Consider the following 14,275-nt stretch of genomic DNA (forward strand, 5'->3'; position numbering starts at 1 on the left):
AACATAAGAGGGAGATGAGCAGGACCGACGATGGGGTGCACCAGGAACACTCGCTTCAGGAAATGAAGCTAATCAGAGCTTTTAAATAAAGAGAATTAGAATCCTAATAAAGAGAATTAGAATCCTAATTATTTCACCAGCGCAGGACAGAAGCAAGACCAAGTCTTACGTTTCAAAATATTTCATTATCTCTTTTTTTTTTTTTTAAGACCCTTAGCATACATGCATCTGACAGAGGACAAACAATGGTTTAGGACACTTCCAACCACGTAAGACAGAGAAAATCATACACGTTATGGTTACAAAGTGACAACGGCCAAATTATAAAAATGTATTTACACTTAACGGAGTATTAGGTTTTCGATCAATTACGATTAGAGCTCTAATGATCCCAAATTGATTTACGAAGGTTATTCCAGATCGTCGTCTTTGAAACCATTTGCTAAATAAGATAATCTCATTTAGGATGAACGGACGCCTCTTCTGTAGTTAAGATCTCTCCGGATCTAATATAAAACTGCTTTGCTTCAAAATCTCTGGTTTCCAAAATCACTGAAGCAGTATTCTCAAAACCACAGAGCGATATGTAGATAGATAGCTAGATACTTTATACACAGGATATTCTATAGTTTGCAGCAAATAATTTATTTAAGGTTTCAGCCACAATGCCGCTACCCTCAGAAACAAGATAAACGAATTGATTCTGTTATGTGAAAAAGAAAGTACACCTTCTCTCAAATCTATTATATATCAGGATATAATACACAGTCCTCACTAAAGGTGCCTATTTATCAAACCCTTTTTTCTGCATGGTTTAGGCATTTTTAAGTATAGTTACAATTTAAGAAAAGCCTAACGCAGGAGATATCTCAATGGGGGCTGCAGTGTGGGCAACTTTATCAGAGCTTTTCGGAACGTGACCCCCCAAGGGAAACGCTATCTGAAGATGGCGTTAGCGATTCAATCCGATGGGGCGAGCATCGCAGGAGAGAGATCTCCTAGGCGGCGTTAATTAACGAAAATGACCTTTGCGCATGCGTGACTTAGGGTACAGACTAGCAGTAAAGACTCCCGGAGATTTCATTTAAATAGATTCTCTGTTGGGACGCCTCCTATCGGACGCGCTTTCCCGATATGCCTTCAATGGTAAATGGCTACATTAATTAATCTGATATCGCTGCAATGGCAGATGATACTTAACGGGGCAAAAATGTGATTAATGGTAAATAGGCTCTTAAAACCCAAACTTTGCTAAATCTAATCTGACAAAAAACCATAACATAATATTACTTTGTACTTATTAGTCAACAAAATATAAGGCCGCATGGAGAAACCATGTGTGGGGATAGTAAGTACACCCATAGGAGGTGCTGCTAAAAACGTGCGCGCTATAATTTGGTTACCAGAAAGCGGATGCACCTCGATATAACAGCTGAATGTTTGCAGAAAAGACATTTGTAGTGATCTCAGATAAACCATTCTCGCTGATCACCAATCAGGAAAGTGTTATACGGACAAATAGTTTCATCATTCTACAGTGAAAAATATTTACAGCATTAAAGAAAACTGCCCAAAAATTTAATTATAAAATTTTATGAAATTAAGCAGAATTATGTTCTATAAATGCAGTTTCTTGAACTGGAAACAAAGTAATTCCCACCATTATGTTGACATATGCCAAATATCACATTGTAGTCAAAAAGACATTTTTGCTTGGACAGTGTTGGATTTAGAGGATAATCTATAGAGACTTAAAATATAAAGAATCATTATCAAAGAATCACAACCTTGAAAGACTTTAATATTATAGTTATTGATTTGTGAAGCTTTATCGCCTGCTAAGGGGCCGCAAGCACTTCTTACAAGGGATTACATCAAAGTTTAACATATAAACAACATGGAAACATTGACAATGACAAACTGCCCCCAAGGAGCTTAATATCCAAGTTTATTCTTAGACACTTTTATTGAAATGATATGTCATCTCCTGTGTTCATGAGGATTCAGCTATATTCCTAACCTTTTAAAGAATTAACTCCTGGATAATTTTCAGACCTCCTGGACTCCCAGTAGAACAGTCCAAGATCAGCATCATATCCTGGCCTGGCCCACTTGGTGATAGACATGGAATCATCAACTCACACTCACATTTTCTTTTCCTACTTGGCCTTTGCCGATATAGAAAGTAGACAGACATGGTTACGACTAATCAACAGTGTTTTCTATATTTCAGAGAGTTGGTGGATGACCCTCTAGGTGAATAAATGTGTTATCGCCACCAGTGCGGCAAAAACTTGTAGAACTATAGCAGAAGAGGTCTTCACCTATAGCAGCCACCTTTCCCGTAGAGACTGGTTATGCTCACAGGTACTCGGATGCCCCCAGGACTTACACTCAGTGTAGTACAAGTTTATGTTCACACGGCAGCGCACAGGTACAGGAGGGAATACACGGAGTAGGGACAGGCTAAAGATCTGCGGGCTGGACAGAGGACAGGTGGAGACGTCAGGTACAAGCTGGGTCAGGGCCACAGGCAAACGTTCAGCGTCCGGGTACAGGCAGAAGGTCAGGGTCACAGGCAAAGGTTCAGCGTCCGGGTACAGGCAGAGTGTCAGGTTCACAAGCAAAGGTTCAGAGTACGGGTACAGGCAGAAAGTCAGGGTCACAGGCAATGGTTTAGAGTCCGGTTACAGGCAGAGGTCATACACGGGAAAGCAATCTAAGGTTAAACACCAACACAGTACAGAAGCAGGAAGCAATACTGAAACAGAATGCTATAACTTGGTTGTTGCCTAGGCACCCGGGACGAGGGAGCCGGAAGTGACCTCCCGGTAGTCATGGAGACGGCCAGGACGCCAGGAGCAGAGGGCGGAGAGTCGCGGCGGTGCCCGCGGCCGGTAACAGTATGGGTGTTAGTATATAGGAGCGCTTTGCTCCATCTATATATGATGCATTACCAGCCAGAATCTGCTGTATATATATAAGTGCATAATATTGTTACTGTTGAATACTGCTGTACTACAAGCAACTGTGAGTGACTGCATTCACCTGTAGTTATCATCTTTATTTAAACAGCAACCTGTTTAGGAAACAAAAGCATTGTGGCTTAACATCCACATTAACACCGCTGAACACCTTTATCAACATCAAAAAGTATAACCAACTGATTTGATCCGGCAAAGGAAGACCAAGAGCAAAGTATGCCGATTTAGTTTTCAGTCTCGAATCTGAACCAGATTAGTGTCCTGCGGGAATCCTAATGAATCGCCAAATTGCTCCCCTATCTCATACCTCCCAACTATCTGGATTTAGGCAGGATAGTCCCATTTTGAGGGCTCTGTACCACCGTCCCGACTGGATGGTGGTACAGACAGTGTTTACCCCATCAGGATGGAGTGTTGGGAGGTAAGTTTGGTGTTGCGCACCCGTCCTCGGTCTTGTACGACAATGAAGAGGTCTTTTGAGGGGAAGACGTTACGGGGCTACCTAGCGCTTTAGGAGCATCAGAACACAGTCATACATCAGTCGTGAGCTGGCCTAGCCCCTATACTATAAATCAGACACAATCCTCCGGAACGCTTCGAAGTATACAGTTTGTTAGTCTTTCAGTCATCAGGCTTACTGTCAGTGTGCACAATACAGCTCTTCTACAGACACAGTGGATCTACACAATTTCTGATTGCAAAATACTGCACTAAAATTAAAAGCATAAGACAAAGTCTCCGTTCAACTAACAAGACTATTTAATCCTTGCCCAACGCAAACTTCGGAAGCTGGATATAAACCCGGGAAGAAAGGGATTTGTAGGATAGTTCAGTCTCCGTACTGCTAGTCACCAATATCTTATGATAAAGCTTCTTAATACTAGAGATACAGATCACATCCAATCCGAGAGGGAATTTATATGTACACAAAGTTGAATGTGCAGATTTGTAACAGAGCCTCAGCAAACCAACCCGTGTGTCACAGAGCCTGACAACCCAACTTCTTCTTCAGCTCTCTGACACCGTCTGGGGAAGAAAATAAAGTTTGACTTTTCAAACCGACGAGGCTTTAACGAAATGAAAAAGCAAAATGCCACTGCAATGCAGAGTTACAATGATAGATGTGTAATTGTAAAATGGAGAAAAAAAAAAAAAAACCAGTGCAGAGCAACTAAATGAGATTCTCATTTTCTTTTCATATACTCCCCACAAATGTCTCCGAGGCAAAAAAAAAACAAAAAAACGAGAGAGAGAGAGAGAGAGAGAGAGGTGATACATTATCTTCTCCTAGGTTAAATCACATAATATGACATTTACATCAAAAGGTGGTTAAACAGAGCGGCTCTCCAGAAAGGTACATGTCTAATGTGGTTTATTCAGTTATTATGTGTAGCAGAAAGCTCGGGTCATTACTTACATTGTCACAATGATAAGCAGGCGGCTGGATAGTGATATATTACCCAGAAAGCCACGACATAACCTAAGCAGGTAATAGTGAAACGCCCATTGCTCGAATCTAAATAGAATCCCAGCCACTACTGCTACCAAAATAAACACATTGCTATAGGCTGAACTAGGGGTGGACTCAAGTCTCTGATATATACAACAGCTATAGTAGTATTAGCCACGAGGAGCACAGATAGGTACCAGCTATCACTGTTAGACTATGGGGTAGATTTATCAAACCACCTAATAAGGAAAAGTGAAGGTGTTGCCCATAGCAACCAATCAGATTCTAGTTATCAGGTTCTAGAATGTACACAATAATTGACAGCTAGAATGTGATTGGTTGCTATGGGCAACACTTCCACTTTTCCTTTTAAGAAGGTTCGATAAAATTATCCTCTTGGTCACATCATTGTGTTCCTCCTCTACCCCGTGAGGGTCACTAGTAAAACCCCCAAACCTTCAGAGCCCCCACCATATGTTATGTAGATATAACATCATTTTACAGTACACAATGAACTGACAAATAAGGATTTTGTATGACTTGGATACAAGCATTTCTTCTTATCATGGCTTTCAGTATATACATCTGTACCGACAATCACCTCAAGGACCCAGAATAAGAGAAGGGTTATATTGCAGGTGTCCGTAGACATAATTCATGACAAATACATAAACAGACAATAATATCCAGCACAGACAATTAAATAGTGAGCATGTGAAATGTCCATAGAAAGAGAATAAGAGCATACATTGAGATTTGCAGGGAGTGGACAAAGGAAATTGGAACCGCCTGTATAAATGAGGGTCACCAAGCATACTGAAAGCAATGACTTTCACACAGGTGCGCCCCATGCATTCATTAAGCAAATTACATGCCAGCATGGTCAGTCATGTATTAAAGTGCTGGACTGTCCTAGTGGCCTATACCTGAAACCAATCCCACCGAGACCACATCACTGCGGGATCCAGTTCATGTTTAAAAGAGGAAACTCACCCACTAGCTGGGTGTTTTACTGTGGAACTGACTGTCAAGGGGTTACGGCTCCTGTTGGACGGATCAAGCTTCTGCGGAACTCGTTTCCTTGTGCACCTGCCAAAAGCAGGAGGACTTTGGACTTAGTCGCTGGCCAGCCTTTAAGAGGAATGAACAGTGTGGGTTTGTAGCTGAGACATTGCTCAGCAGGTTCGAGCACAACACTCCAGAAAACTCGGCCACTATAGCCCCTTCAGGGTAGGGTTGTCTAGTGAGCTTCCTGGTGCGGTGAACCCCCTGGCTGTTTGTTACTTGCATTCTCTCTTGGGTGATCTGTAAATATATCTATTTTTTATATAAAGTACACTTGTACTTTTTTGCCAGTTGTCTGCCCAAGGGATTCCGAACCCAAAAGGCTGCCGGGTGTCTTCGGTTAGTGCATAAGGCTGCCTACGGGCAAACCAGCTAGCAGTACAAGAGCTACACATAAGCTCTGTATACTGACAGTATTCACAAATGAATACAATAGGGAAACTACAACAGGATCAGCCATATAGAATAACACTATGGAGTGATAATTATGTCCCATGTAATTCCAGCCATTTAAATGAAAACATCGCCATGTCTGGGTTACACGATCCTGGTCTTGGGCAAATGGACACTGAGCCGCCTCATTAAAGCAGCTCCTCATTAATCGGTGGCCAGAGTGACAGAGGAAATCTCTATGGCTGTATGCAATCTGCACTCGGTTTCTCTTACAGGAAATGGAATACAGCGTGAGAGCTCAAATCCATAATAATGAGTAACGATCTTTCCATGCAGGATAACCCTGCTCCTTCTGACTCAATTAGCATTACTGGAAAGTGCATAAAAACAGCATCCTGTTTACAAACGACAGCCCGTCTTTAACCCTTGTTCACACGCCAGAAAAGATACATGTAAGGAAGATACAAATTTAAAAAGAGAAACATACGGAACTTTTAAACTAAACACTTTATTATTATGGCAATATTCATTAGAATGCTGAGGGTTCTAGTCCTAGGGGAGGCAGTGACCTGTCTACTGATTGTTTTAGTGAGGACAGGGCTGCATGTGACAGGTGCAGTGACATGATGTGAGATGGGGAATGGAGGCAGCAGGAAGACACAGACTGAGAGTTATATAGTGGAAGGAGCAGGGTCTCCCAGCAGCACAGTGTATATCAGGAGATTAGTAATGTGTTAGTGAGGACAGGCTGCATGTGACAGGGGCAGTGACATGATGTGAGGAGGGGAATGGAGGCAGCAGGAAGCCACAGACTGACAGTTATATAGTGGAAGGAGCAGGGTCCCCAGCAGCACAGAGTATATCAGGAGATTAGTAATGTGTTAGTGAGTACAGGGCTGCATGTGACAGGGGCAGTGACATGATGTGAGGAGGGGAATGGAGGCAGCAGGAAGACACAGACTGAGAGTTATATAGTGGAAGGAGCAGGGTCTCCCAGCAGCACAGTGTATATCAGGAGATTAGTAATGTGTTAGTGAGGACAGGCTGCATGTGACAGGGGCAGTGACATGATGTGAGGAGGGGAATGGAGGCAGCAGGAAGCCACAGACTGACAGTTATATAGTGGAAGGAGCAGGGTCCCCAGCAGCACAGAGTATATCAGGAGATTAGTAATGTGTTAGTGAGTACAGGGCTGCATGTGACAGGGGCAGTGACATGATGTGAGGAGGGGAATGGAGGTAACCGGGAAGTCATAGACTGAGAGTTATATAGTGGAAACAGCAGGGTCTTCAGCAGTACAAAGTAGTGATGTAAGACTAATATCAATTGTACGCAAACTCAACACTATATAAATAACATACATCTTGTTGGAATTAAGAAACCTGAGGTTTCCTTGGTTTAGCGCATAAGATATGTTTTGGATTAGGGTTTGCAGGATCCCTATGGTCAAAAAAGGGACGCGATCAGCAAGTCTACAAATTTTAGTTTACTAAAATTAAGGTGCCCCAGATTTTCTCCCAGAGTCTCAATGATTCTCCATCCGCATGATCTCTTATTATCACCTGGTAGTGTGATCTATAACATACATTTCCGCAGCCTGGCTAATTTATCAAATGGAGTAAGAGACAGAAAATATGACACAACATGCAAAAATAATAATAAGGTATAAAATAGTCTAGAAATGTGGAGGAAAAATGAGATCCATGAATTAAATCCTGTGCATGGAGTGATTGCGGTGTTATATACTGGAAGCTGCAGCTCCTTGTACCAAACGTGTCTGTTATCCGCTTACCAACACCTCTCCAAATTGCTATTATTATGGAGCCAGGTGCAGACGTACCTAGTACATTTCAATAAAAAGCATTTCCCCCCTCTCCGCAAAAGTGATTTTGTTTCCTGCATCAAATACAATCCTTCCCCTGGAATGTTTATCCGTCAGGAGGGAGAGATGTCTGCGAGAGTGCAGGGTGCATATACTTAGCCAGAATTGCTTTCGTATGGATAAATGCAATCAAAGTTTATATGCTCAGAGAAGCCAACAGGATGGGATTGTTTCTGCAGAAAGATCGGAGGAAAATTGTAACTAATGTTGTGGAAAATTACTTGGATATTGCTTGCTCGGGACGGCATCACAATTAGGCTGGAATGGGATGCACGGAGACAATGAATAGAAACAAATCAACACAAGCAGCCACTGTCAGTAGCACTTTACTGACGGAGAGTAATGTGAGCATTACTTAAGGTTTTCCGACATGCAGGCACGATGCGCTCACAGCCTTTGTGTTACGGCTGAAGATGTTTCTCTACTTGAACAATAACCAAATTAGCAGCTCTGAGAGTGACACCATCTTCTCTAATGATAAAGGGAGAGTTTAACAGGAGGGCGTTTGGCATCTATAGGGCGTCCACAAAGGACCAATTGTATGAGATGTGCTCTCGTCACCGATAAAGCAAATATTTCTCGCATGGCAGATACTCAGGTGCTTTCTACAGGAAATTATAGATCAGTTAAGGTTCCCTGCAGTGTAAATTATAACCATATTACAGGCCAACAAAAGTTCTGTGGCACTACAGAGCAGTCTTGAACAACATCATCATCATCTATTTATATAGTGCTATGAATTCCGCAACGCTGTACAGAGAACCCACTCACATCAGTCCCTGCCCCATAGGAGCTTACAGTCTAAACTCCCTAACATACACAAAGACAGACAGACACTAGGGTCAAATTGATAGCAGCCAATTAACCTGTTTTTGGAATGTGGGAGGAAACCCACGCAAACACAGGGAGAACATACAAACTCCTCACAGATAAGGCCATGGTCGGGAATCGAACTCAAGACCCCAGCGCTGTGAGGCAAAAGTGCTAACCACTGAGCCACTGTGCTGCCCTACATGTAATTCACCAGCTGCTATTTTTATTACTGACATTTGGCATGCTGGAACTTGTGGTACAAACCCCATTGACGCTCTCCTCTGCTATATAAACACAAAGTGCTTTAATACTGAATTCTGAACAGACTGTTAATATACTCACAATCAACAAGTTATATGATATTTCTCATAATACAGACGTGTTCCTAATAGTGAATAATAAAACTATGCAATCCGTAATGTTTATGCCAGGTAATACTGAAGGAATTTATTCCACTCTTAGCATATGGATCCCATTTGCCCTTGTTTTCCCCGGACAGTCCCAACTTTTGCCACTGAAAATCTTCAGCATGTTTTTTTTTCTTTTTAATAGTTCTTATTTACGATAATTAAAAGAAGGGATGGGAAAACCTTTCTGTGCTTATTTTGCTGTAACTTGCTAATACAGGGGCTTTCAGTTTCTCTTCATGGACAAAATATTTATTTAAAAAAATACTGAAAACAATACTTTATTCAAAGAATAAAGCATTTTTTTTCCAGTGATTTTCTGTTACCTCTGTCCTGAGATATCAAATAGGTTAGTGTCTGACAACCAGAGCTAATTTCTAATAGACTCACACTCCGAACTCCTTCCCTTTTGTTGGAAACAAACTTAACAGTTGTCGATGCACCTCCCCTCTCGTGAACAGGAGCATCAACAACCAATGGGCTTATTTCAGACTTGCCGAACAAGGAAAAGAGAGTGGTATATGACGTGGGACCGCTACAGCAAGCAGAGAACGCAGCTTGTAACTTAAATGTGTTTTTTATTTTTATATTACCTCATTAAACTCCCAAACAACCCAAACTATTTGTTTACTTGTGACAGATTTATATGTTAAATAGACAATTTACTTCTTCGTACTTCTGGATAACGAAAAAGTATCACGTTTGTAAACAAAAACATTTAAATTTTTACAACATATAGCAAAATAAACTACATATCTATTACAAATGCTTTAACATATAAGAAATATGAAGGGAAATCCCTAAAAATCGATGTATATGATTGGCTAGTGACAAACTGTTCAGCTGGTGGGGTATTAGGAGAACCTTAGATGTACAAATTTGTTTAAACAGACCACTTGCCTCAGAATACTGATGTGTGTTTGATATCAAATGGTATCAGTTGGGTTTTATTTCACTTAGCCATAATTTACATATATATTACATTATAAAAACTGTATGGGGAGCTTTGAAAAACATTTGCGGCACAGACCTCATCTCCAAGATGACAATTTCTGGCGACCAAAGTCGGAGTACAAAAACCTGCACACGTTTCATATATAAACCAACAGGGCGACCTGTTCAGAGACTTGGGAGAAGATTTCATAAAACTTCTTAAAACAAAAAAGTACAACCTATAATCTAGCTATTATTTATCTAATACATTCCAGGTTCTGATTGGTTGCTGTGGGCGACACCTCCACTTTTCGGAAGTTTAAGTAAATCTATTCCTTGGGCTGCACAAGTCCTTGGATTGTCCTGTCAGCTGATCTAAGGAGGCGACTGAAGATTCCCAGCAATGTGAGTGTGTTGTGTTGTGTATGACACCACTGGCAAATCAGGTGCTGCTTACACTTCATTCTACCCACGTAATTATACCTAGAACCAGTTACGTTGGCTGCCCCTGACATTACTCTCCTCTCCTGGCTGTCAGGTGTGATAGATCGTTAGCTCTTAGGCTTCTCTCTCCTGTCTTCTTCTCCTCTCCCACGCGTACGTCCTTGTATTAAGCCTCTTGTGTGTTTTGTACTATGCTTTATGCTCATTCTCTAATTTGTCTATTCATTTTTTAGAATGACTGCATTTATGCTTCTTGGATGTTTTACATTTTGCCTTTACTTATTCCATATTTTGCTTGTTAGACCCTTTCACATACTTCCCCATTCTCTTGTAATGTCCAGGGAAACGCGTCAAGTACACATACTTCCCCACTCGCCTGTAATATCTGGGGAAACACATCAAGTACACTTACTTCCCCACTCTCCAATAATGTCCGGGGAAACACATCAAGTACACATACTTCCCCACTGTCACGTAATGTCTAGGGAAACACATCAAGTACACATACTTCCCCACTCGCCTGTAATATCTGGGGAAACACATCAAGTACACTTACTTCCCCACTCTCCAATAATGTCCGGGGAAACACATCAAGTACACATACTTCCCCACTGTCACGTAATGTCTAGGGAAACACATCAAGTACACATACTTCCCCACTCGCCTGTAATATCTGGGGAAACACATCAAGTACACTTACTTCCCCACTCTCCAATAATGTCCGGGGAAACACATCAAGTACATATACTTCCCCACTGTCCTGTAATGTCCGGGGAAACACATCAAGTACATATACTTCCCCACTGTCCTGTAATGTCTGGGGAAACACATCAAGTACACATACTTCCCCACTGTCACGTAATGTCTAGGGAAACACATCAAGTACACATAATTCCCCACTCTCCCGTAATGTCCGAGGAAACGCGTCAAGTACACATACTTTCCCACTATCCTTCAATGTCTGGGGAAACGCGTCAAGTACACATACTTCCCCACTCTCCTGTAATGTCTGGGGAAATGCGTCAAGTACACATACTTCCCCACTCTCCTGTAATGTCTGGGGAAATGCGTCAAGTACACATACTTCCCCACTTTTCCATAATGTCTGGGAAAATACGTTGAATACACATAATTCTCCCCCCCCCCCACTCTCCCATATTCAGTGCGAGTCGCATCATGTTGGCCCCGCCCCTGCCAGTGAAATGTCTCAATTGCTGCATGGTATTGCTGGGGTGGGGCCAGAATGAAGCGAATCACTGAGCCACGTGCCCCTCCGCACTTGCACTTCACCTCCCGTCTGGGATCTCCCTAAGTGGGAGTTGTCCAAAACTGGGTATCCCCTTTAAGTAAATCAAACAGGTAACATTCTGGGTCATAAACCTCACGCGTTTCTGCATCTATTACTTAAGGTTTTCAACATGTTATAGAGGATATATATTACATATTTGTCTGAGCCTAGCAGTTAACCCGAGGCTGAAACACTCCCACTTCAGACAGTGTATTTATAAATCAAAGCATCTTTAGAAAATGAACAAGTCTGACCTGCCGACAATCCCTGCTGGTTAACCATTTCAACGGGATCTTGCAGGTGGATGAAAACGACGAGGCCGGCGACTCCAAACAGTAAGATGAAGGAGAACATGCACGTCAGCCTCATAATTATTCCTCTCAAATCAATCCCGCATCGAACCAAGAAAATATACCATGCCAGCCAACGCCAGGGTCTGTCCGCTCTCATCTTCTCATCCTCTCACCTCTGGCTCCACAGGACACACCTGGAGGAAGCAAAAGGACACAACATAAATACTCGCTCCGTAGGGCGGTAAGGTCTTTCCATGGGACAATTTAAATATCTAATGAACAACGTTTGTAAGAGAGACTTATAAGAATAGCAGGCGGAGAGGATGAATTTTCGGTTTTCGTTAAAGATTATTAATATATAAAGAGTACAGAGATCTCCTCAGTATAAAATATTAGCAAAAATGTAGCAGCTCATGTTCTAAAACAGTGATGGGCAACCTGGTACACCTAGAGGGCCGGTGGATTGTCGGGGGGGGGGGTTTCCCCCCGCCGACCCAAAAAAACCCCAAAAAAAACAGAAAGAGAGCTGCTGCGCATCCGTTTCGCCAGCGCTGTCCTATACAGCAGCCGTGGCGCTGTCTAAGAAGCGTCGGCGGCGGTGCTGTATACAATACAATACCGCCGCGGACGCTTCTTTGACAGCGCCGCGGCTGCTGTATAGGACAGTGGCCACTTAGTTAGCGTAAAGGGGGGTTTCTAGAGACTCAGAAACCCCCCCTGCGTGCGCCACTGGGTTGGTATTTAGACTGTAAGCTCCTATGGGGCAGGGAGTGATGTGAATGGGTTCCAAAAGGAATGATGTAAATTATGATGATATTTGTAGACAAACTGGACTTTCACATCCTGTGTAAAAGTATGCAGTCAAGTGGTGGATTATAATATTATTATGACAAAAAATGTTATTAATTATTAAGCTGGTGATACCAGGCCACAGCGGCCCCATCTATCCCTTGCCTTTATAGCCAAAACCTTAATGCCTGCGAGAGCATAACTGTCTCAAGCATCAGTGATGTCTGTGGTCCCCGGGGAGCTGATTGGCTGCAGTCTACTGAATATTGGTCCAGCACACAAAATGGCTTCCAGTGCAAAGGGTCTTCTGTTTCAGTCATGCAACTAGTTCCTAGTGAGCAATGAATACAGGACATAGACAGGTGGATCAGATGGGGTAAATCAGGGCATGGCTAAGGCAACTGGGTGTGGGGGCAATTTTAATTCTCTTTATTTTCCCCAATCTTTTAATGCTGGGAGGTGTGTACTGGCTGCCTCCTCTTGGGTAATGGTTTAGCCCATAAAATGGACACCTCCACAGTGTAAAGTGGCTTCAGTCACGGAACTAGTTACCCGTAAACAACAACTTGGGGACAGAGTTGGGTGGTTTAAGGGCAATTTTAGGGCATGACTTGGACAATTGGGGTTAATTATTTTTATCTTGAAAATGTTAGTAGGTATGAGCGAGTTGATTGGCCCACAAAATGGCTGCCATAAGCGACAGGTACTATTTAATGAAGGTATATAGTGTTTAATCCTGAAGTGTTTCCCGAGAAACAAGATTCTTACTCCATTTACTTCCAGACCTGTGAAGTGCACCACAAGGAAAGATGAATTTAATCTTTTTTTTATTTTTAGCCAACTGGTTATTAGATTTTTGGCCATTTCTACCTCACCTCTTCCACCCTTTTCATATGAAGTGTAGACTGAGGCTGCCTGCAAATGTCATAACTGAAACTAGGTCAAAGCAAATGTCACTCCTGACACAATCACTGGAGCTGAACGATGTGATCAAACAACAAACAAGAGATGGGAGCGATACTGAAAGCCACTAGCCCAGGTCCTCAGTCCACACATCAGCGAAGCTGCGCTGGGATTATTAGGACCTGTAGGAATACCAGGTAGACTGCACCTGTCACTAAGTATTAGCACCAAACCCAATAATACATCCCAGCCTGCAGAAATACCACCCAACCAAATCCCAAAGATATCTGATGGTCATATTACTGGAAGAATAATAAGTGTCTTTAAAACCGTATTAATGCCGAATATAATGCCGGAAATGTTTGTCTGCCCAGGACAAGCGTTAATACTTTATAGAGGAAAGTACAATCACTGAAATTAATGGAGCTATTCTCAACAGACTGACGAAAACACTTTTAATTCACAAGTACCTTTATTCTTCCCATTTATAGTTTGTCAATACTTTTTTTAATTTTAACTTTTACTTTAACAAATCTCCCAATATATGTTACTTTGGGATAAGAAGAAAGCATGGGATACGGATTCTACCCCACCTCTCAGAGGAAGGGGGGGCGGTGTCTAGCACTTCTAA

The 14,275-nt window shown here is 42.2% G+C and overlaps 1 protein-coding gene across 3 annotated transcripts in view; it reads right to left on the reverse strand.

Moving 5' to 3' along the window:
• Positions 1–14,275, reverse strand: part of CHST8 (carbohydrate sulfotransferase 8) — a 260,113-nt gene that overhangs the window by 154,608 nt on the left and 91,230 nt on the right. For all 3 annotated transcript variants that reach the window (XM_075189175.1, XM_075189174.1, XM_075189176.1), the window contains one exon: positions 11,914–12,146. In XM_075189175.1, coding sequence (XP_075045276.1) covers positions 11,914–12,109 — 196 coding nt within the window. In that variant the 5' untranslated portion in view covers positions 12,110–12,146. The remainder of the gene's footprint in view (positions 1–11,913; positions 12,147–14,275) is intronic.

This window comes from Mixophyes fleayi, chromosome 10, assembly GCF_038048845.1.
Source record: "Mixophyes fleayi isolate aMixFle1 chromosome 10, aMixFle1.hap1, whole genome shotgun sequence".
Classification (NCBI taxonomy): domain Eukaryota; kingdom Metazoa; phylum Chordata; class Amphibia; order Anura; family Limnodynastidae; genus Mixophyes; species Mixophyes fleayi.